General features: G+C 41.8%; 1 protein-coding gene across 1 annotated transcript in view; it reads right to left on the reverse strand.

Annotated features, from left to right (window-relative positions):
• LOC138265166 (solute carrier family 2, facilitated glucose transporter member 11-like) overlaps positions 1–24,679 on the reverse strand; it is a 353,929-nt gene that overhangs the window by 235,492 nt on the left and 93,758 nt on the right. The window contains exon 4 of the mRNA XM_069212714.1: positions 1,921–2,045. Within this exon, the coding sequence (XP_069068815.1) occupies positions 1,921–2,045 (125 nt within the window). The remainder of the gene's footprint in view (positions 1–1,920; positions 2,046–24,679) is intronic.

Consider the following 24,679-nt stretch of genomic DNA (forward strand, 5'->3'; position numbering starts at 1 on the left):
GACTTGGACTGTCAAGCTGGATTGTTCTTGTGGAGCAAGACTAAGCCGGACTTGCATTTGGCTGGGTCCTATCTAGGGCAGCATGGTGGGCAAAAACTAATGAGCTGGAATGTGGTCCCAGTAATTACCAGTAGCTGAGAATAATTGAAACATTCCTTCTATGACTTTCTTTTCCTCAGTGTGACATCAAGATATGGGACATTCCTCAACTTCAGCTGTAATTTTTCACTTTTTATGGTGCTGCATCATAATTATTTAATCAACATACGCACCTTGTTATTGTTCTTGTCCTTTTCTGCTCTATAATAAGGAGAATTCCACCCTAAAAGCAGCTCACATTAACTATCAAAATAAAGATTTTTTATGTGTGGTTCATAGTATCCAACATGAATTAAGTGGCACTTGATTTACTAACATGACAAAGAAATGTAAATATTATTAGTGACTCATCTTTTTACCACATCAAGAGTATTTCATCTATAGGTGACAGTGTTGGCTGACCTGCCATGATTTAACTTTCATGCTTTGTAGATCCAAACACTTTCTTAACTGAGCTGCCTAGATTGTGAACTAAGACGATTGACACCAACTAATCTACAATGAATGACTCAATCACACTGTTTTAAAGGTCTTACTAACCTGGTCCCAGGCACAGAACATACTTTACTCAGTTTGTGGATAACTGGCATTGTGCTCTTCCTCAATACACTCCCTCAAGCCTTTAGCTGAAGTTTGTTAGAAATTATCTGGTTCAAACAGACACACCTTGTTAATTTATGGTCTTGGGATAAATTCAATATTTGTTCCTCTATCCCATGAGGAAATTCTTAAGTTTACGCTTATTTTTAAGTTATAAATATCAGACATTGTCTCTCATGTTCCTTGAATGCCATGTCTTCTATCTGTGCATATTGTATATCATACTTGTCACACATGTAGGATAACAGGAGGGCAGGAGGATGGTGCCTCATGTTGTGGCATCATCCTGGGAGCAGAGGATCCCGAGGGAAGATATGGAAGTGGACAAACCATTTATTTTGCTTGGGAAGCATGGGGGCTGTAAGAAATGGGCTAATCACATAACAAAATGACTGGGATAAGAAAGGACTTAAGGAGATAATGATTTCTTTCAAAAATGCCACAAACAAAAATTATTTCATCACTGTCCACTGTCTGTGAAATCTTTGAAAGATACCTTTATAGGATCATATTTGTTCAGTCTCTTATCTTCTCCCTCAAAGGCAATGTGAATGGTGTGTATACGAAAAGTGCACTTTGAGTCTCTTATCTTCTCCCTCGATGGCAATGTGAATTTATTTTTTTGCAGTTGATCGCTTAACATCTAGACATTTATCTATTTTGAACTTTCTATGATGAGCAATGTGTGAGCAAATTACCATCCAGCCCCTTCTCTATCTATGCCAGATGGCAGCCACTACAAGAAAAAGAATTCACATCATCCCTCACAGAAGAGTTCTTCTTGTATCTACATAGACCTATTGTACCTCATATCATATGCAGCAATCAAGTGAAAGGAGGATGAAATTCAAACTTTGAAAAAAGAGAAGATCACTCCTAGCCAGTGCAGTCATGTAATCTCCTAGTACAAAACATAATGACAGATAACAGGAAAGGGAGACATAGTGGAATACTAATCCTATCAATCCTAAACCATTTGGTTACAATCACTTCCGTATGCATCTATGAGTAGCCTGATTTTAATTGGGTTTAAATCCCTCGAAACTCAGCAACATGAATGTGAAATCATTTGTGCAGGCACAGTTAAGTTCTGTTAAAAACTTGCAATAAGCATAGACACTCCAGAAGACATAGAGCAACTATTATCATGCCTGAAAGTATCTTATGAGTGAAATAGGAGGATCTACATACCCTTGAGATGAGGAGAATTTTAAAGCATACCTGAATTGAAGCCAAAGATGAAGCGAACCACCAGAATCATCTCAAAGGAGCCCGCCATCTTGCTGCAGGCGAAGAGAATGGAAGCCAGCACAGGGAGCACGCTGTTCCACACTTGACAAGTTCTCCTACAATGACACACAAGGTGATTAATGTATGTGTTTATTATATTTGAGGTACTTGGACAGTAGTCAAAAGGTGTGAGTCGTGAGGGGTTTCACCATAATAGATTTAGAAATAGAAAAAAAGAGATAATCCTTGGGAGGGCCTGATGTGTGTGTTTCATGTGTGTGTGTGTTGTGCATGTGTGTGTATACGAAAAGAGCACTTTGAGCCGTGTGGTGCTGCTCGGGGTGTTACCTGGTGCCGGGCGTGGCACCCGACTTACAAGAATCCATTACACATAGTGAACATGAGTTGCACACACTCAGGGTGACAACTGCCCTAAGAAAACTTTGCTTAAGTTAGTACTTGCTTATCATTAGCCAAGCAGACCAAAATGTGATGGCACAGCAAGGTAAAATGATGGTGTATCAGCCCTATAGAAAGGGGTTGAGCTATCCTGAAAATTAGCTACACTATTGCTTTTAAATAAAGGCACCACACTTTTCCTTCCAATAGTACAGGTTTTTAGTGTGAAAAGGCACAGAGCGCTATGTAGTCTCCTTGCTACCCACTTGTAATCACAGTAACCACCTTTATCCCTAGACCTGGTACTTTCACCTAAGCAAGTGTCCATCCCTCCAAAGGGTACTTAGTGTCCAGTGTTTCTAGGCTAAGTTCATATAGGCACGGCTCAAGCCCATTGTGTGCCTACATTGCAAAATATCTGTGCAACAGAGACCACCATTTAATACTTTGTAGCATCTTGTCCCACTTAAAGCGCATTAACCTTGCATATGGTATTCAGGGATATCACTGAAGGATTTGCCCGAATATCTCCACAGCCTTCCCCGTTTCAAATGTTTCCCTCTCAATTTACCCAGCAACACTTCCTGCAAATGTAAAAGGATTTTACGTCTTGAAGTGCCCTAAGACAGATTTCAGTTTGCAAGTTTCTCAGCAGCATAACATAATGCAACATGGGTTGTAAGGTGATCAAGCCGGAAATGGGGTAGATAGCTAAACCTTGATGCACCTATGTGTGTGCCAAGACCCAGACATAATCATGACTCTAGAAAAGTATATTCTACATTAATATAGACCCACACTTTGGTCACCTAGATTGATGTTGCTACTGCATTCATATATGGGACTTGGAGAACAGCACTTAACATCTAATACCAGCAGTAGCATTACCATGTTGGACCACACTGGTCATCTCCTTCTGAGTCAACGTGATGGCCTTGATAGGCTTTTATGACAGTGCACTCCTGGCAACCAGAATAATCAGTTTCTTCTAGCAGAGTCATTATCACAAACCGTTCATCTACCACAGGCGACCTAGTTTAAGAGTCTAAATGTTATTTACAGGCCATCCATGATCAACTGTTTTGATGTAAATAATTTTCAAAGACAATTAGGAGTCACACATTGATAATTTGATCAATGAAAGTAAAATTGCTGGTACATTTGCTCATGTTTACAATTGTTTCATGTAGGAAGCTGACGTTTTGTGTACTGTACCAAGGTAAGAGTACACCATTCAAAAAGTTCAGATGCCACCTATTTAGTTTACAGGGCTTACTTTAATAATCTCAAGTGTACTATTTGTGGTACTGTGGTAGCACAGCTTAGGCTTATCAGTGGTGAGTGTTAAACCTTTACTGCATACACACAGTGTCAGAAAGTCCTCCTTTTTGCCATGGTCACCCCCAAATGTTTTGGATAGATACTGGTGGTTACTGACTCTTGGCTGTGCCCTGGGTACTGCTTACCAGTCCCAGGGCTAGTGCTCTGTGTAAAGTGGATTTGCAAATTAGGCTAACTATAATTGGCAATATTAACCTACCAACAAGTCCCTAGTACATGGTAGGGCATATAGGTTTAGGGACCCCAGTATAGGTAGTGCACCAATAGGTACACTGCTGAGGTGCCCGTTGTCATTTAAAAGGCAGGTCTGCCTTGCTGGCTGCTTTTAAATTAAAGTTACATGCAAATTCGACTTTGGAATAAAAAGTACTTCAAAGTCTTAAACTACCTTATTTTTGCATATAAGTCACCCCTAAGGTGTGCCCTGTTTGCTCCTAGAGGTGGGTGCCATGAAACTATAGGCAGGGACCTTATAAAAATAGTTTTATAAGCTCTGGTGAGGTAAAACAGCCACATTTGTTTTTCCCTCATTGTAGTGAATGACCACCATAGGCTAGAATGGGGAGACTTTATTTTAATTTATAAAGTTCCCCTGAATGTCAGATACTTCAAGTATAGTATCAAATTAATTGTTATAATAAATCCCACAACTTACAATGGTTGGATAACTTGTTCAGGTAAAGAGTTTTAAACTCTACCTACAAATTTGCCAACTTCAGTCCTGGAGGGCTCTACTCTGATTTGCCAGCCTCTGGCAGCCTGGCTAGGCTGCCTTGATGAGGTATGAAGTTGCCTGGGCTGAACACAAAGAGATGTGGCTGGGGGAGGCGAACTTCCCTCAGCAGAAGGAGAAGCAGGAAGGGGAGGGCTGCCAAACTGGTCTTCAAAGGCAAGGAAGGACATTTGGAGCAACCCAGTACCTCCTTCACATCTGGCAAACCCAGACAATTAGGTTCCCCCTTGATTAGATTAGGAGAGGGCAGGAGAGGTGTGTGTTTAGGATTTTTAGCCACACCAGTGGGTGGGCTCAGCCAGATGTAACCTCCAAAAATCACTTTCAGCCATGATGGATTTTTGAGGAATGTTGCTCTCTGGGATTGATTTTTGCCACACTTCCCGGGAACTGGTCATCACAAGGGGAAGGGCACTGCACCTAATTGGAGAACCAGGACCCCCCTATTTTTCACTCAGGAGCAAGGATAAAACTGGCAGACCTGCACCCACACCTCAGATCCCTACAAGGAAGAACTACAAGAAAAAAAGGACTTCCCTTCTGGACCCCTGACCTGCACCTGGACACTGCACTCCAGAGGACTGCACCAGCTGCACACTTGGGCTTCACCACAAGAAGGACTTTTCCTGGCTTTTACTGGTTGAAGGTGGGACGCCCTGTTTGCTACAGGCGACAAATTGCTAACCAGAGTCCCCTGCACCAACTTCTGAAGAAACTGACCAGCTGACCACTGTCCATATTGGAGTTTGCAGCAGGTGTATTCTGGGAATTGTAGTCCGCACCCTCAAGGAGCATCTCAGAGCTTTTGGAACCTTGGGGTGAGCTGTGGACCTCAAAAGAACCTTAAAAGAACATCTGGGAGAAGATCCAGAAGTTTGGAGAACTTTAAAAAAAAAGCTCCATAAAGGGACCGACCCGCCACGGCAACTCTAGCCTGCTTGCCTCAATCATGACACAGCCTGGCTTGCAGGGTCGCCCCGTGGAAGAAAATCTTGGACAAAGTGACTAAGTCCAAATGTAGAAAGTTGACCAGCACCTCCCAGGCTGTGTATCCAAAGAGGGCTCCAAGGACGTCAAATCAAGATTCAGGTTTTCCTTCGTCCCAGGGCTCCAGCGAAGCGTATCCGAGGAAGAGTTCCAGGAAGTTGGATTGGACTGGCGACTTGGTTCCGCTGAAGAAAATCTTCAAGAAAACGGCTAAGTGTATATCTGATTTTATTCATTTTAGTGTCATTTTAAAGCTAGAAATATTTCCTATTTTCTGGATTTTTAAACTGTTTCCTGTGTTTTATTTAATTACTGTTTTGTGATATTTGAATGTTTTACGCTTTGCCTCCTAAGTTAAGTCTTGTCACTCGTTGCCAAGCTACCAAGGGTTGAGCTAGGTTTAATTTATTGAGACCTAACTGGACCTAAGTGGAGTTTAGTGGCCTATTGCTAAGTGTAGGTACTTACCTGACCTTACCAATAGCCCATTTTCCAACAAAGAGTCAATAAAGGATACACACACGTAACAAGAAATCGAATACCAATTTCTAAATATAAGACAGGTTTTTTACCTATTTTTAGACACCAAGTTCATCAATATCAGGTAAGTACTTTTAGCATTATGGAAAACAGCAAAAATACCACAGCTGTCAGACTTGTAGCTCGAGCCTCGAACGTAATGTTATCTTATGGGAGTGAAAAACAAATACTGCATACATACACTTACAAGTGTTTGTTGAAGGGTCCCTTTAAGATGGAAGGTGCTGGCGGCCAAGGTCCAAAGTTCCACCAGCATTTCCATTTTCTTTGCCCTGGTGTGTCTGGGTGCAGAGGTGCTGGGTGATTGGTAGCCTTAAGTGCTACAGCGATAGAAGTTTAGAGGGGCCTGTCAAATGAAAGGAGGGTGCAAAGCGGTTTTGGGGACAAGTCTGGCAGAACCCAAAGCGAGGCTCAGCTCATTGGGACTCTTAGGCCAAGGGGGGGGGGGGCAGTCAGAAATTGTCAACCCAGGCTGTGGGGCTCAGGTGCAGTGGGGCTTGGCAGGCTGGTCACTTGCGTTGGAAGCTCTCACGGTTCTTAGGTGGACCTGGAGAGGGAAAGAAAACAAGACAGCAAGGCAACTCTCGATGTGGGCCTCGTCAATCCTGAAGTCCCTCATTGGATGGTAGGCTTTTGCAGTGGTGGTATCTGGACTGGACACTCAACAACCTCGGTTGACAAGATGCTCCAGTACCCAAAGTACTGGTGCAAGGGGGATCCTGGAGGGTCTAGTGTGTCATAACTCACTGGAGAGATGGGGCTGACCTCTTGGAGCCATTGTGACTTCCTCTTTGTGACATGCTCTCTTGGTGGGCCTGATGGCCAGCAAAATGAAGTTCCAGTTAAGTGCAGTCAGTGCCTGCAGATGCAGAGAGATGGCTCCTCTAACCCAAGGGAGATGCTAAGTAGTTGTCAAAGTGATGGACAGTCTTCCAAGGGCTAGGGAGGATGCACAGCAGTTGGATGAGTCGGGTCAGTGCAATTGCTGAGGGACCAGCAGCAAGGCAGGGTTTGGCACCATGTCCAGGGTAAGTTCCCAATTCTTGCAGTGACTGCTCTTCTTCTGTCAACATCAGGGCAGTGCGCGCTCTACGGGCGACTAGAATGCAAAAACCCAGCACTCTCAAGATAACGTAATTTATGCATTGTGCTGATATACTGTTGTTTAACCTTCTGCATTGCAGAGTTTAATCCTGAAGACTTATGTTCAAGGTGTATATAAATACTGTTCATTTCCAATGTACTGCTGCAGGCTTTCAGAGTGTGTCAGGGTGTGGTCCCTTTCCAGGGCCTTCTAGAAGCTTTCCCTACAGCATGCCTGGGTGTGGTTTGTGGGCTGGGCCAAGACTCTATATAAGGGAGCCAGCCCAGCTCCACGTGCTCACTATTCCGAGGTCCCAGTGCAGAGCAGCAGCATCTTCCTGAGCTCCTGTTCTGGTGGCCTACTTTGATCTTCCAGGCCTCGCCTTTCACTTTGCTCGGTGATTCTTGATCAGGGCGGTAAGATGGAGGTTGGGCTGGGCCCCAGATTCTGTTCTCAAAGGATTTCGAGTTCTTGGGCCTAATTAGCATGATAAAACTATTTTGCTCTCGTGCGTGTGAATGTGCGCTTGATGTTTAATGGTATTTTACATGCTGGCATTTGAATCAGCAAGACGTGCGATTCTTTTCTCGAGTACAAATCTTGATATTCATTGTGCCCTACCATTTTATGGCATTTACAAAGTAGCATTCGAATCGGCAAGACGTGCAATTCATTTCTCGGGCTTATTTCATGTTATTCATTGTACGCTACCATTTCTTGGCATTCATATGGTGGTATTCGAATCGCCAAGACGCGCGATTCATTTCTTGTGCTTAATTCATGATATTCAGTGTGCGCTACCATTTCTTGGCATTCTCATGGTGGCCTTCGAATCTGCAAGACGTGCGATTCATTTCTTGTACTAAATTCATGATATTCAGTGTGCGCTACCATTTCTTGGCATTCACATGGTGGCCTTCGAATAGGAAAGACGCGCAATTCATTTCTTGTGTTTAGTTCATGATATTCGGTGTGTGCTACCATTTCTTGGCATTCACATGGTGGCCTTCAATTGGTAAGATGCGCGATTCATTTCTTGTGTTTAATTCATGATATTCATTGTGTGTTACCATTTCATGGCATTTCCGTGGTGACATTTGAATCGGCAGAACGCGCGATTAATTTTTTGTGTTAAAATTACGAAGTTCATTGTGCGCTACCACTTCATGGCATTTACTTGGTGGTCTCTGAATCGGCAAGACGTGTGATTCATTTCTCATGTCTAATTCATGTTACTCCTTGTGCACAATCATTTCATGGCAGTTACAAACCTTTGTGGAAATATGTAATGTGCGCAATTCATGTCCATGCATTTTAAGAAAACTAAAGTGTTTTAAAATTCTAGGGGCCAGATGTAGGAAAAAAACAAATTGCGACTTGCAATTTGCGAGTCCGTGCGACTCGCAAATTGCAAGTCGCAATTTGGTATGCAGAAAGGTGTCTCAGACACCTTCTGCAACTCGCAATGGGGTCGCAAAGACCCACCTCATTAATATTAATGAGGTGGATCACAGTTTGCGACCCCATTGTGAGTATGGGCACTCATGGGGATGGTGGCCTGCTGGAGTCAGCAGACCACCATGTCCGTGACTGCTTTTTAATAAAGCAGTTTTTTTTTTTTCTATCTGCAGCCCGTTTTCCTTAAAGAAAAAAAACCAAACCCATTTGTGTCTGTATTTTTCAGAGCAGGCAGTGGTCCATAGGACCACTACCTGCTCTGAAAAATAATTTTTGTTTCCATTCACAAAGGGGAAGGGGTCCCATGGGGACCCCTTCCCGTTTGCGAATGGGTTACCATCCACTTCAAGTGGATGGTAACTGTGATTTCATTTGCAACCGCGAAATTGCATAGCATTGCGAGTCGCAAATAGGAAGGGAACACCCCGTCCTATTTGCGAGTCGGCAATGCATTTTGCGAGTCGGATCCGACTCGCAAAATGCATTTCTGCATAGCAAAGAGGCTCTTGCGCCTCGCAAACGGCGTTTTTCGCTGTTTGCGAGGCGCAAACACTTTGCTACATCTGGCCCTAGATGTTATATTGTATGTGCATAACAAGTCTCTCAAGTACAATTCATATGGTGTTATAGAAATCATTCAGATTATTTCCTCGTCCTCATGCCAAAGTCTATGCTTGAATTTGAAAGCGTAATTCTAGAAAATTCAGATGTTTCTAATTAATGTGGAACATTTTATTGGGTGGTTTATTAGAAAGTTGTATTAATCTTTCTTGATTCCCTCACAGGTATTCAAACATTTTGTAGGCCTTGTTATTTAAGTCCATGCTTAAGTTATCCATGTTTTCCAGTATGATAATGCTTAGAGTCATAGCCTAGTAAGGATTAGTATGATATAATCTTGATATTTTGTGTTCTAACCTTTTTGCTTCCTACAGGTCTCCTTCCCAGCTGTTCCCTACCTAATCCCTTTTTCCCCACTTGGACTCTCTTAGACTCTGTGACATTCTAATCAGAGTATTGGAGCAGTCTTGTGGTGGACGTGTTGGGAACGTGCACAGACCCGAGGATCTGGTGACTCTGACAGAATAGTGAGCCCACGAATTAATAATCCTCCTGGTTTGTGTATGTTCTCCGCATGGCCACTCTGGACGAGCTAGTCAAGGCTATCACGCAGCTCCAGGCAGAAGTGGTGTCATCAAAAGATTTAGCAGCTAGTCTAGCTGAGAGAGTGAGTCAGTTACAGGATAAGGTAGAGAAGAATGAACAAAATCCTACTGGTGTGTCTTGGTCAGGTCCTTCCTCTCAGACCTCTTGAGGTTATCCCACATACATTTCCCTCAATGTTCCTTCGGCCATTCCTTTAGCTTATCCAGAGCGTTTCTCAGGCGATCCTTTGAAAGTGCAATCTTTCCTGGTTCAAGTGGAATTACATTTCACCTGCCGACCACATACTTTCCCTGATGCCCAGTCCAGAGTAGCTTTCTTGTTATCATATCTGACTGGAGATGCAGCTACATGGGCTATACCTCTTGTGCGTAAAGACAGTCCCCTGCTTTACAACTGGATAAACTTTGTTTGTGAGTTTGAGCGAGTAATTGATCGTAGAACTGTAACATTGTCAGCAGATCGTGAATTATTAGACTTACGACAAGGCGATCAAGATTTAGTATCATATTTAGCCAACTTTAACTGGCTGGTAGCTGAGACATCCTGGCCTGAAGAAAAGCAAATGGCCTTGTTCTACAAGGGACTCAAAGAGGAGCTAAAAGATATTATAGCTCAAATAGACCCACAGCCTACATACTGTCAAGACCTGATAAACCTTGTTTTAAAACTGGATCATCATTTAACAAAACGAAGGGGAACATGCAAAAAGACTGAAAAATATTCCTGGTGAGTTCACGATAATAGAGACTCAAGAACTCAGAAAGAAAGGACGCCAGAACCTATGGAAATTGGAACAATCAGGAGACCATTGACCAAAAACGAAAAGGACCTACGTAGAAAGAATGGGCAATGTCTTTATTGTGGGCGCAAGGGTAATTCTGCCAAGGAATGTCCCATCAAACCAAAGAGAAAACGAGGTCCTGTCCAGAAGGTTGCAGCCAATGCACAAGTCGAGTCGGAAAACTAAAACACCCAAGATGTAAACAAGGGTTGCTCTTGGGTGTCACCATGGACCCTTCACAATCCAGACATCTCAAGCTGGGCATAAAAGTTCAAGTAAAGAAAAAGACTTATTTCAAGAAGGCCCTAATAGACTCTGGGGCTACCAGGAACTTTGTTGACGCCCAATTGGTTCGTGCATGGGGGATCCCATGTATTGAGAAAAAGACCGCAGAAATCATCCAGGCAGTAGATGGAAAACTCTTGACTGGAGGTCCGGTAACTCTTCAGACTGTTCCCTTGTCGATGATCTGTGAGGATAAGAACCAAAGAAAGAAACATAAAGAGAAACTCATCCTTGACGTGATCCATGCTCCCCAGTATGGAATTATCCTTGGCTTACCCTGGTTTACTCATCACAATCCTGAGATTCATTGGGCAGAACGAAGGTTTGTGTTCTCATCAAAGCTATGTAAAGAACAATGGCTCCAAAAGTCTCAAGTACCAAAAGTTTGCAACTCTTATATAGCCACTGCCGCGGAGAAAGAAGTTAAATTGCCCAAGCAGTATTCATCCTACGAAGATGTATCCGATGAGAAAGAAGCAGAAAACTTGCCTTCTCATAGATCTTATGACTGTCAAATCGATCTAGTTCCAGGTGTGATACTGCCTAACTGTTGTGTATACGCCCTGTCAGAACATGAAAATCAACATTTACGAAAGTATCTAGGTCAATTCTTGGAGAATGGTTTCATTCTCCCTTCAATGTCTCCTGCAGCTTCTCCTTTGTTTTTTGTTCCGAAGGCAAATGGAGAACTTCGATCTTGTATTGATTATAGGGGGTTGAACAAAGTCACCATCAAGAATAAATATCCTTTGCCCCTAATTCCGGTCTTGCTGGAACAAGTAAAGAGAGCAAAAATCTATACAAAGCTTGATCTTCGAGATGCTTATAATTTGGTCAGAATGAGAGAGGGCGACGAATGGAAAACAGCGTTCAAGACAAGATATGGCCTCTTTGAATACACCGTCATGCCTTTTGGTCTGTGTAATGCTCCAGTGGCATTTAAATTTTTCTTGAATGACGTTCTTAGAGAGTACCTCGACATATTTGCCATAGTCTACTTGGATTACATTTTGATCTACTCAGACAATGAAAATGAACATGTACAACATGTCAAGAAAATTCTTGCAGCCCTTCAAAAGCACCATTTATATTGCAAACTAACCAAGTGTGAGTTTCATGTTACCACAGTTGAGTTTTTAGGGGTTATCCACACTACTCAAGGTATGGTGATGGCAGAAAAGAAAGTAAAGGCCGTATCTGATTGGCCCACCCCAAAGACTGTTCGTGATGTACAATGTTTCCTGGGGTTTGCAAATTTTTACCGGAGGTTCATAAATCATTTCTCCCAGACAGTGGCTCCAATCACTAAGCTATTAAGAAAGAAAGAAAAATGTGTATGGTCCCGAGAAGCTAACCAAGCCTTTTCAACTTTGAAGGAAGCTTTCTCCACTGCCCCAGTCTTGATTCATCCTGATGCGGACCGCCCCTTCATAGTGAAGCTGATGCTTCAGATGTGGCAATAGGTGCAGTCTTGTCACAACGAAACAAAGACACTGGTCAACTTCATCCTGTAGCTTACATGTCTCGGAAGTTGAACGAAGCTGAACAGAACTATGTCATTGCTGTAAAAGAACTTCTGGTGATTCGTGACGCCTTTTAAGAAAAGAGACATAATTTGTTGGGTGCCAAATACACTGTCACAGTATGTACTGATCATCACAATCTCCAGTTCATGAGTTCCGCCAGACTTTTGACTCCTCTGCAATTACGCTGGATGCTGTTTTTTGCTGAATTTAATTTTGTGGTAACTTTCCGACATGGTAAAGACAATCGCAAAGCTGACGCCTTGTCCCGCCAAGAGTCTACCACGTTGCCTGCAGTTCAAACCTCCAGAGCTATCATTGATCCAGACAAAGTCCTATGTATCACAAAAACTGAAGATTTCTTTGAAGACATCCACAATTCTTTCACTGTTGAGAAATGGCAGACATGGGCCCAAGCAGATCCCAAAAGGTCAATCAAGCAAGGATTACCATTTCATGACGCTCGTTTGTTCGTGCCCACTACCAAACTTCGCAAGATAGTATTTCATTGCTTGCATGTTATACCTACAGCAGGTCATCCAGGTGCTCCTAAAACTCTTGAATTAATCCAACGCTATTTTTGGTGGCCTACCCTTACAAAAGATATAAAAGCAATGGTGAACAACTGCAAAGTCTGTGCTCGTATTAAAACAAGTCATTCAAAACCGAAAGGGTTGTTGCATCCACTCCCAACTCCGAGTCGTCCTTGGGAGCACATTTCTTTAGACTTTATTACAGGTCAACCAGTGGTTCAACAACATTCAGTAATCTTGGTGGTAGTAGAAGTCTCACGAAATATGGACATTTCATTGCCTGTAAGAATTTGCCCACCTCCAGTGAACTGGCAACTATTTTACTGGATAGAGTGGTTTGTTATCATGGACTGCCGAAAATGATCCTCTCCGATCGAGGGTCGCAGTTTGCCTCCAATTTCTGGAAGACAAGGTGCAAAACACTTCAAGTGACATCCACACTATCTACTAGCCATCATCCTCAAACAGATGGTCAAACGGAGAGACTAAATCAGACTTTGAAGCAATACCTGCGTGCATACGCAGAAAAGGCACTTCATTCTTGGACATCAATGCTCTGGTTAGCTGAGTTAGCCTACAATAACTCATTCCACACTTCTACTGGTGTTACACCCTTTTCTGGCTTCTTTGGCTATCACCCTGACACTTTGCCCATCACGATCCCTCAAGAAAGTTCTCTTACACCAGCTGTGTCAGAAACCATTCGACATCTTCATCAAACCCAGAAGTTGATTCAACAGCATTTAGAAAAGGCCAAACAGAAAACAAAAAGCAATATGACAAGAAACATTGTGAGGGACCACAGTATCAACCAGGTGATAAAGTATGGCTTTCTACAAAACATATAGCCTTCAAGAAGAAGCACATGTTCAACCCTAAATTCATAGGTCCTTACACTGTCCTTCAGCAAATCAATCCTGTGACTTATAAACTGCAATTGTCAAAATCATTACGGATTCATCCAGTGTTCCACACTTCCCTCTTGAAGAAGGCAGTCCAGAAGGTCCACCCTCATCCAGTTCCAGTTCTAGTACAGGGGGAAGTAGAATATGAAGTCAAGAAGGTGTTGGATTCCAAACTGAGAGGGCGTAATCTATGGTATTTAATCTCAGGGAAAGGTTATGGCCCTGAAAGTAACTCATGGGTTTCCGCATCTGATATTCATGTTCCAGTACTTGTGAGGCATTTTCATCGTCTCAATCCAGACAAACCAGGCCCTACAGCGCGTCTGGGAGAGGGGAGTACTGTCAACATCAGGGCAGTGCGCGCTCTATGGGCGACTACAATGCAAAAACCCAGCACTCTCAAGATAACGTAATTTATGCATTTTGCTGATATGCTGTTGTTTAACCTTTTGCATTGCAAAGTTTAATCCTGAAGACTTATGTTCAAGGTGTATATAAATACTGTTCATTTGCAATGTACTGCTGCAGGCTTTCAGAGTGTGTCAGGGTGTGGTCCCTTTCTAGGGCCTTCTAGAAGCTTTCCCTGCAGCATGCCTGGGTGTGGTTTGTGGGCTGGGCCAAGACTCTATATAAGGGAGCCAGCCCAGCTCCACGTGCTCACTTTTCCGAGGTCCCGGTGCAGAGAGGCAGCAACTTCCTGAGCTCCTGTTCCGGAGTCTTACTTTGATCTTGCAGGCCTCGCCCTTTCACTTTGCTCGATGATTCTTGATCAGGGCGGTAAGACAGAGGTCGGGCTGGGCCCCCTATTCCGTTCTCAATGGATTTCGAGTTCTTGGGCCTAATTAGCATGATAAAACTGTTTTGCTCTTGTGCGTGTGAATGTGCGCTTGATGTTTAATAGTATTTTACATGCTGGCATTTGAATCGTCAAGACCTGCAATTCTTTTCTCGAGTACAAATCTTGATATTCAATGTGCGCTACCATTTTATGGCATTTACAAGGTAGCATTAAAATCGACAAGACGCGCAATTCATTTCTCGTGCTTATTTCATGTTATTCATTGTACGCTACCATTTCTTGGCATTCATATAGTGGTATTCGAATCGGCAAGATGCGCTATTCATTTCTTGTGCTTAATTCATGATATTCAGTGTGCGCTACCATTTCTTGGCATTCACATGGTGGCCTTTGAATCGACAAGACGTGCGATTAATTTCTTGTACTAAATTCATGATATTCAGTGTGCGCTACCAGTTCATAGCATTCACATGGTGGCCTTCGAATCGGCAAGACGCGCGATTCATTTCTTGTACTAAATTCATGATATTCAGTGTGCGCTACCATTTCTTGGCATTCATATGGTGGTATTCGAATCAGCAAGATGCGCAATTCATTTCTCTTGCTTATTTCATGTTATTCATTGTACGCTACCATTTCTTGGCATTCATATGGTGGTATTCGAATCGGCAAGATGCGCTATTAATTTCTTGTGCTTAATTCATGATATTCAGTGTGCGCTACCATTTCTTGGCATTCACATGGTGGCCTTCGAATCGACAAGACGTGCGATTCATTTCTTGAACTAAATTCATGATACTCAGTGTGCGCTACCATTTCATGGCATTCACATGGTGGACTTCGAATCGACAAGATGCGCGATTCATTTCTTGTACTAAATTCATGATATTCAGTGTGCGCTACCATTTCTTGGCATTCACATGGTGGCCTTCGAATCGGCAAGACGCGCAATTCATTTCTTGTACTAAATTCATGATATTCAGTGTGCGCTACCATTTCTTGGCATTCACATGGTGGCCTTCGAATCGGCAATACACGCAATTCATTTCTTGTGTTTAATTCATGATATTCATTGTGTGTTACCATTTCATGGCATTTCCTATTGACATTTGAATCAGCAGAACTCGCAATTCATTTCTTGTGTTGAAATCACAAAGTTCATTGTGCGCTACCACTTCATGGCGTTTACTTGGTGGTCTTTGAATCGGCAAGACGCGCAATTCATTTCTCGTGTCTAATTCATGTTACTCCTTCTGCACAATCCTTTCATGGCAATTACAAACCTTTGTGGAAATCTGTAATGTGCACAATTCATGTTCCTGCATTTTAAGAAAACTAAAGTGTTTTAATCTTGATGTTATATTGTATGTGCATAACAAGTCTCTCAAGTACAATTCATATGGTGTTATATAGAAATCATTCAGATTATTGCCTTGTCCTCATGCCAAAGTCTATGCTTGAATTTGAAAGTGTAATTCTAGAACATTCTGATGTTTCTAATTCATGTGGAACATTTCATTGAGTGGTTTATTAGAAAGTTGTATTAATCTTTTTTGATTCCCTCACAGGTATTCAAACATGATTTAGGCCTTGTTAATTAAATCCTTGCTTAAATTATCCATGTTTTCCAGTATGACAATGCTTAGAGTCATAGCCTAGTAATGATTAGTATGACATAATCTTGATATTGTGTGTTCTAACCTTTTTGCTTCCTATAGGTCTCCTTCCCAGCTGTTCCCTACCTAATCCCCTTTTCCCCACTTGGACTCTCTTAGACTCTGTGACATTCTAATCAGAGTATTGGAGCTGTCTTGTGGTGGACGTGTTAAGAACATGCACAGACCCCGAGGATCTGGTGACTCTGACATCTTCGTCCTTCTTCTGTCCCCAGGGAGAATAATCTGTCTGGTGTTCAGAGGTCCCTAAATATTCAATTTAGGGGCACTAAGGAGAGTGCGGGGTAGTAGCCAATGTTCTATTTACCCCTGGGGTGACTAAACCCCCTATATGACCACTTCCTGTGGGGAGCGGGCATAACCGTGACTCAGAATCATCTAGTTTCACAAAAACCATGATGGTGAAACCCTTCCTCGACTGTCCACTTCAGGAAGTCCACTTCAGGTAGCCTGTACCTTTGACACTCCTTCTGACTATCTAATTTCCCGCCTGCTCCGGTGCCAAATAGGCCTCGGGGCAGAGGGTGGCATTCCCCAGGTCTGGGGGGAAGCCAGGGTTGTATATCAAGGGTGGCAAGGGGTTTGAAGCCTCTGGCTCTGATTTTCTAAATCACTAACCATTCTCCTGGAGGAGGTGTGATCTTCTTCCTCAGGGGCAGGCATTGTTTCTGGCCTCTGAGAGCATGGGGTCTCACCTGCAAGGGGGCCAGAAACGTGCCTGTGGTGCCTGGCTGGTCCATACCAATCAGCCAGCACACTAAGTGACTTAGTAGGCTTCCAGAAGGCACCTGTATGGTGTCCTTGGGTTGCATGTGATAATAAATCTGATACTGGCATCAGTATGAAACTATTAAGACAAGTATTTTCAGTGAAGCCATAATGTAGCTTGGTAACTCGTACTGACCCGAGCCCAGTACATGTTCTCAAAATGGCTTCCTTAACACCTATAATATCTAGCAATGGAACTAGGGGTGCATCTGCTCAGGCAGATGTGCCCTTACATGTAATATAATTCACCCTGCCTTAGGGCTCCAAGGCCTGCTGTAGGAGTGGCTTACATATATTACATGCAGTGGGTATGGGCATTTCATACAGGGTCTGTGCAATTTCATCTTTCAAAATGGTTTGCACCATTTCATGCATTCTCCAGTGGCAGTCTGCTTGTGTTTTAGTGTGGGTCCCTTAGGGTGGCATAATACTTGCTGCAGCCCTTAGGGACCCTCTTTAGTACCCATGCCTTTGGTACCAGAGGTACTGTTTACCAGGGAATTAGAAGGGTGCTCTAGTCCTTGCCAATTGGGTTACAATTGTCATTTGTGTTGTGTCAACACCATGGCTGCGCACGCGCTCTAGGGCCCGCCTGATGCCAGAATCCGTGCATTACTGTTTCCACCACACAGTCTTAGTCCAGAAACTGCCATTTGCAGAATCTAGTAGCTGCTGCTATCTTTATTTCATGACACTGGTCCCAAATATCTTTATAACAGCCATCTTGGGTGGGGCACTTTGAGCGTGGCACATTGGGTAGGGCACTTCGGGTGGGGCACTTCGGGTGTGGCACATGGGGCGGGGCACAAGTCTATTTAAGTGACCCCGCCCAGTTCTCACTGCTCACTATTCTGAGGTTCTCGTGAGGACCGGAGCTTTTCTGTTTGAAGTCGGGTGTTTCCATGTTCCTGCTTGTTCACCTGGGATTTCCCTGTGTTGAGGCATTTGAAGCAGCGAGTAGCAGACACTCAGGGCGGTAAGACAGATGGTGGTTTCTAGCTTCCATCATCCATTTTCTTATTTGATAAAACTGTTTAAAGGCTGATATTTTTTGGGGGGAGAAAGCAGTAATCTTTGGCAATCAGCTGTAAATATTAAATTTGATAACAAACTATGCAAATGTTTTGCTGTTACAGCGTTACCTCTTTTTCGCGGTCACTTTTCAACTTCAGCTGCTTACTTGTGGAGTCGCTCGGTAGTGATAGAGATACAGTGTATAAGCGCGGTTATTCAGAAGAGGTTTAAAGGGTTATGAATAAATGCTAAGGCAATAATTTGAACTCAAGGGAATATTTGATTATGGTTAATGTAAAATACGGACACAAACTGAAATCGTGTATTTTGGAAAGTTTTTTGAAATGTGAAGTAACATTTCTTTGAGTGAATACCGTGTTAACCTTTCATTTCTTGAAACGTATGAAAGGCGCTATGATTTACTATTGTTTCAAGCGACTACTGGATTTATAGTTGACACATTCCGAAGAGTTCTGTGATTGTTATTTCTCTGTAGTATCTGTGATTCTTGTTTCCGCAGGTCTCCTTCCCCGCTGTACCCTTCCTTAACTGCCTATCCCCCCCTTGGTCACTCTAAGACTCTGCGCTGTTAAGGCTTGTAGAGTTGGTGCTGCCAGGAGGTTGGCCTATTGGCAACAACGTGTGTACCCTGAGGATTTGGTCTCGCTGACATCTTGTTTTTAGTGGAAGAGCACTGGAACTGGGGGCCAGGTTAGCAAGTACCCAGTGCACTTCCAATCAACATCAGTACCAGTGAGCAAAAAGCGGGTGTGGCCATGTCAAAAAGGGGCACTTTCCTACATTTCCTTATTTGGAAGTGGCCAAAGGATAAGACCTGCAGTTATTGGCAAGACCAATTTCAGCTGCAGGTTCAAAGTATTAAATCTCACATAATCTAGCTTAAAGGGGCCATGAGGTGTAGAGGAAACAGTTCTCTTCTCTCAGTCCAGCATGCTAACTGTCACCAACAATAAGAATTATGGAAAGTTGCTTTGTTTGTTGATGGATGCTGAGGTTTTGAGATGCAATGTGACGTCTCTCACAAGATAATACATTTGAGTGACAGGTGGATAAATAATAGACACTTTCCATCACTATGTCCAAACATGTGAAGAACTAGAGGCCATTCTTCAATTAGTTCATTATTTTACAAGCCTCTAATTGGGGCGGCATTAAAATCACCATGCACTAACCTATGTAACACTCTGATCAATATCAGTTATGTAATTTCTCAATAATAGAACTTCGTTTCAATTGCAATATAATTGTACTTCATCCATTGTTTCCCATGAGAGGGTGGGTGTATACAGGTTTGACATATCAGTGACATCCCTGTCACCAATGAACTCACTTCAGTCTGAACACTGACAATATCCTCTGACTCAAGTTTGATACGCTGATTGTTAACATGAAGTTTTGTGCAAATCCTAATATGAGAACCACCTCTCCACCTACCTTTTCTGCCCTTTATCACAAGTAAGTAAAATTGTCTAATGTACCGGCCTCCATAGACTATGCTTCTATGAAAACAGCAAATGTCATTCTCCTTAATATATTACAACCAGTCAGCCTTGTTCATTTATGGCACAGTGCGGCTACGTTGTCACTCTTAATTCATGGTAGAGCTCCATATACCAGCCACCATGACTGAGGGCCCTCTATTATAGCCTTATAGAACGCTGCTGAGGGATATACCAGTTGTTAGAGGCCTGAATCCAACTTATAGGCCAGTGCAGCAGGCGAGGGACTATAACGAGGGAGAGGGCCTCTGACAACTGGTATAGCCAGAGGTGGAAGGGCTATGAGGGTATTTGAATATTTCACCCACTAAGGGTAGAATGTTCTAAATTTAAAAGGGAAAAACAGGAAGTAAAACATTGGAATGTTGGCGAAGAAGGCCTATACCAGCCATTGTAAGCCCTGGGAAAACATTGTAATGTTGAGAGTTCCATTGAAGACAATGGAGTGGCTCTGAGCTTATAATGGCTGGTAGAAGCTTTCTACTCCAATTTTCCAATGATTGTCTTTCTGTTTCTCCCTTATTAATTTAGAAAATTCTACCCTTAATGGGTGAAATGTTCTAATAGCATTATAGTCCCTCTGCCTCTAGCCATACCCGTTGTTAAAGGTCCCAACCCTCGTTATTGGGTTCAGGGGCTTTGACTACCGGTATGGCCTCGACAGCAGGTTATAAGGGTGTTATAACCTTCTTGACATTTCTAAGCCTGGGAATCGGTCAACTCCTGCTAATGTCACAGCTACCCAGTCACATGACTTTGACCATAGCTGTACATATTACTAGGTTTAACAACAATTTCCTGCCCACTATTTAGATCTCTCTGTACTCCTAATTTCGGCATATCTACTGGCAAGTGGTAATTTGGGCCCGTAGGTCTCTAAAGACTACTTTACCCTAGTAGAAGTGATGTTATTACAAGGGCATTCTCAAGGGATCATACAAGTATGTTAGCGTTCTTTACATGGCGCATACATTTTCAGGGACCAAACTTGAAATAGTTCACATACTTGATCCGTAAAATTACCAAAGACTGTTCTCTCCAAGCAATCAGAGGAGGTTCCACTAAATGACAACTTTTATCCTAAAAAACTGCAGTATTACCATGTCATCCTATATCAAATGAGTATACTTCGAGTGACCCTCAGAAGCTTCACTGGATTTCTCCAATCAAATGTCATACAGAGGACTAAAATGAAGCTCTTCCTAGCTGTGAGATAAATAACTGTGAGACCTAGGTGGGCAGTTACAAATAATATCATGCGAACGTAGTAACCAGCTGCTCAAAAAACATGCAAATGGCAAACATAAAACAAACGCTGTACTGCTTCTAATAATTCATTAAAAAATCTCCTTATTATATTTCTGGAATAGACTGTCATAAACATTGTCGCCATCAAATAAACTGAATTTGGAAGATTTCCTAAAAGGCTGGTTGTGTGGGCTTGCCACATATTCAGAGGTGTTTCTAAAATGTAACCATGTGTACTATAGAAGGTTCTGTTTGATTTCATTCAAATATTGGTGGCAGGTGGTTTCTCTTGTGTGTAGGTTGATTTAGACATGACAAGGACCTTGTCATGACAATGATGTAATAAAGAAAGGAATGTAATGTGGAAGGCATCTTGAGAGAAAGCTGCCAGTTGAACCTGCATTGACCATGGGCTGGTCGCTATCTGTATCACTGAATAAATATATAACTTAAACCCCAGTTTCAATGGATTATTTAAGGAAAAGAAGACATTTTAGTGGCGATCAGGATTGGATGAGTAGAAAGTCAAGACCAGCCCAAATCAGATTCATAACAATATCAGCGAGTGATCCATTAAGAAGGAAACCAGCGGCGGCTGTGGAAAAGATTCAGAACTTCCTAAAGCAGTAACCCCAGTAAGATATAGTTCAATGATGTTGTGCACTGAAGGAATTTTACAGTAATTGGTATAAGCCATATAGAGCTGGGGGAAGAAAAAGGTAGGGTGAGGATGTTAACCTGCAAGGCAATAAGATAGTAACCAATAGCTGTGGTGCTGCATATTAATTGTTCGACTCTGTGTAAGCAGCGTTACACCAAGGAAATCAATGTTGCAATGAATGTATTTCTTTGAGAAAGTCAAGTAAAAAGGAATTATACTTATGATTGGAAGCATGCCCTTTAACTGTCGGTGCTCGTGATAACCATGGGAGCACAGCTTTGATATCATCATGCGCAACTGCAAGGAAAATGAGGAGGCGCGAGGCACTCCATTTAGCAAGAGTCAGGCAGTCCACATGTAGGTGGCATGCATCTGTCATCATGCTATGAGCGCCATTTTGAATTGGACATTTCAGGAACGAACTGAGTATCATAATGCACACACCTCGAAGTTGCATGTCTGCGGGTGATGTGTACACCGTATGAAATTAAAGAGTGAAACAGTTGAGAGTTGTCACTAAAACAGCGAAGCATTTTTGTGATGAGCACACCTTACGAGATCTGTAGTCATGGTATAAATGTAATAAACTAACTACAACTGGTGGTGGCAAAGGTAACTGCATACTAAACATAATTCAAGAAAAGCGACCACAGTGACAACTTTATTGATGTTAGTCAGTTATGTTAGCTGTTTTCAGGTAAAAAGAAATTTTCAGGTAAATATTTTAGGTATATTGTTTTGATGACAATATTAAAGAGTTAAATAGTTATAGTTGGCATACAGTTATTAGTTGGTAACTTTCAAAATAACATTACATTTCAAAGCACTGATAGTTAATAAGTGTATAGACACATAAGTGTGACAATGCAGTCGGTTTCACCTATATTATTGGCTAGTCCAGATGATCCCATATTGTTATCGGAGGATTGGTGTGAAGCATTTGAAAGCTACTTAGAAGTGATAGGTGGAGATATATTTACAGCACAGTGAAAAAACACAGTTAATGAGCGGAGGCTAGAAAGTTGCTGAAGACATTGTGGGAGTAAGACATTTTGAGAATAGTGAGGAAGAGAATTCTGATATGGAGAAGGAGTTAGACGGCAAATATGTTTGTGTGATGAAAGCATTAGTTGAACATTTTGGAACCAGAATAAGTGTGGTTGTAGAGAGACAACCTTTTGTTTGACGAGCGTAACATGAGAATGTGTCAGTAGATCAGTATGTGGTGGTATTACATAATCTAGCCATTACTTGCAAATTTAAAGAATCACAGGAAGAAATAATTCAGGATCAATTGATAAATTGAACAAAGAATGTCAAAATACAAGAAAAATTGTTGGGATAGATAGAGCCAACATTTGACAAAGCCATTGCAGCATCCAAACGAGTAGAGAACGCATCTAAATATGTCTAGGAATTAAGATCACATGACAGCGTGTGCAGAATGAAGGAAGTGGGGTATAAGAATAAACCAAAAGAAGAAGGAGGAAAACCGTTTTCCTATGAAACGTTTAGCAGAAAAACATGCTATAAGTGTGTGAGTACAAAGCATATTGCTACATCAAGTAATTGTCCAGCAGTTAATGGAAAAATGTTATAAATGTAAAAAAAATAGGGAACTTTGCATGAATATGTAGAAGTGATGGAAGTAGCAGTAAGTTTAAATCAGTCAATGTGGTACATTATGGAATGGATGATAGGAAGGATACAGAGAATAAATCAGATTCTGGTGATGAGGTTCAAGTGTAGATGGTGCCAGATTCTGTAAACACATTGGATGTGGAACCTGTGAGTTCCAATGATGAGTATTGCCCTCCCTAGTGTTAAGAAAATATTTTTGGAGTGGATGTATGAATGAGGGCAGATTCATGTTCTCTCTATACGTTAATTAATAAAGAAATATGGGAGTGTGCAGGAAATGTATGTTTCAGTACAACACATATTGAACCGGAAGGTTATTGTGGAGGCAAGTTGCAGATAATTGGTTGTTTCCAAACTAAATTAATGTTAAGGATAGAAGTGCAATATGTATGGTGTATGTTTTTGAAAAACAAAGACTGTTTTTAAGATGGAAGGACCAACATGCACTTGATATAAAGCTAAATCTGAATCAGAAGCAATACATATTAATTACAGCAAATAATGATGTTGACACATGGGAACAAGCATTTCATAAACTATTTAGGCAGAAAGTTGGATGTTTAAACATACATTTTGAAGGAAAATGCTACAGTAGTGGTGCATAAGATTAAAAGTATCCCCATGGCTTTGAGAATTACTTTGAAGGAAGAATTAGAACGATTATATAACAACAACATTATTGAACCAACTGAAGCATCAGATTGGCTAAGTCCAATTGTATTTGTATGCAAGCCGAATGGTAAAATAAAAATGTGTGTGGATTTGAGAGACTTAAACAAAAACATCTGGCTTGACTTTCATCCCCTACCCAATATAGGAGAATTATTATCTGGAGTGATTAAAGACAGTACTTTTCTACCACTGACTTGTCCAGTGCGTACCATCAGGTAATGTTAGATAAAGATTTCTGGCATTTGACTTAATTTGTCACACCCCAGAGGGCGTTTCGTTTCGTAAGGATGTCATTTGGATTAGTCTTGGTATAACGTTTTTTCAACAATTAATGCAAAGATTTCTGGGAGATTTAGATCAAGTAAGATTTTTTTCAAGATGATGTGTTGGTGTGGGGCACTGACAAACAAGAACATGAAAATGTAAGGAACATTTTGGGAGAATGAAATGATGCAGATTTGACAGTGGAATTTAACAAATGGAAGTTTGCAGTATGTGAGGTGGAAGTTTTAGACCACACGCTCTCCTCTCAAGGGATCAAACTTAAACTACAGCTAGTAGAAGCTATTGAGAAGGCTCCAAGTCCCACAGATAAAGACCAGTTACGATCATCCCTGGGACTAGCAGAATTTTATGCAAAATTTGTTGTTCATTTTGCTGACAGGGTACAACCAATGAGAGATATAATGAAAAAGTTAGAGCATTTTAGTGGATAATAGAATGTCAAAATGTGATTTGTGAAATAAAGAAATGCATAGGTAATATGGTAGCATTGTCACAATTTGAACCAAAAGATAAATTCATTGTTGCAACAGAGGCAAGCATGCATGTGATGGGTCCTATACCCATGCAAACGAAAAAGAATGGACAAGAAAGATTAATCACATTTGTTTCTAGAACATTGAAAGGAGCAGAATTAATTTACTTGACTATTGAGAAAGAGACCATGGTCTGCTGGTGGGGAATTCAGCATTTTAGTAATTTTGCATGAGGTATACAATTTGAATTATGAACC

Source organism: Pleurodeles waltl, chromosome 11 (assembly GCF_031143425.1).
Source record: "Pleurodeles waltl isolate 20211129_DDA chromosome 11, aPleWal1.hap1.20221129, whole genome shotgun sequence".
Classification (NCBI taxonomy): domain Eukaryota; kingdom Metazoa; phylum Chordata; class Amphibia; order Caudata; family Salamandridae; genus Pleurodeles; species Pleurodeles waltl.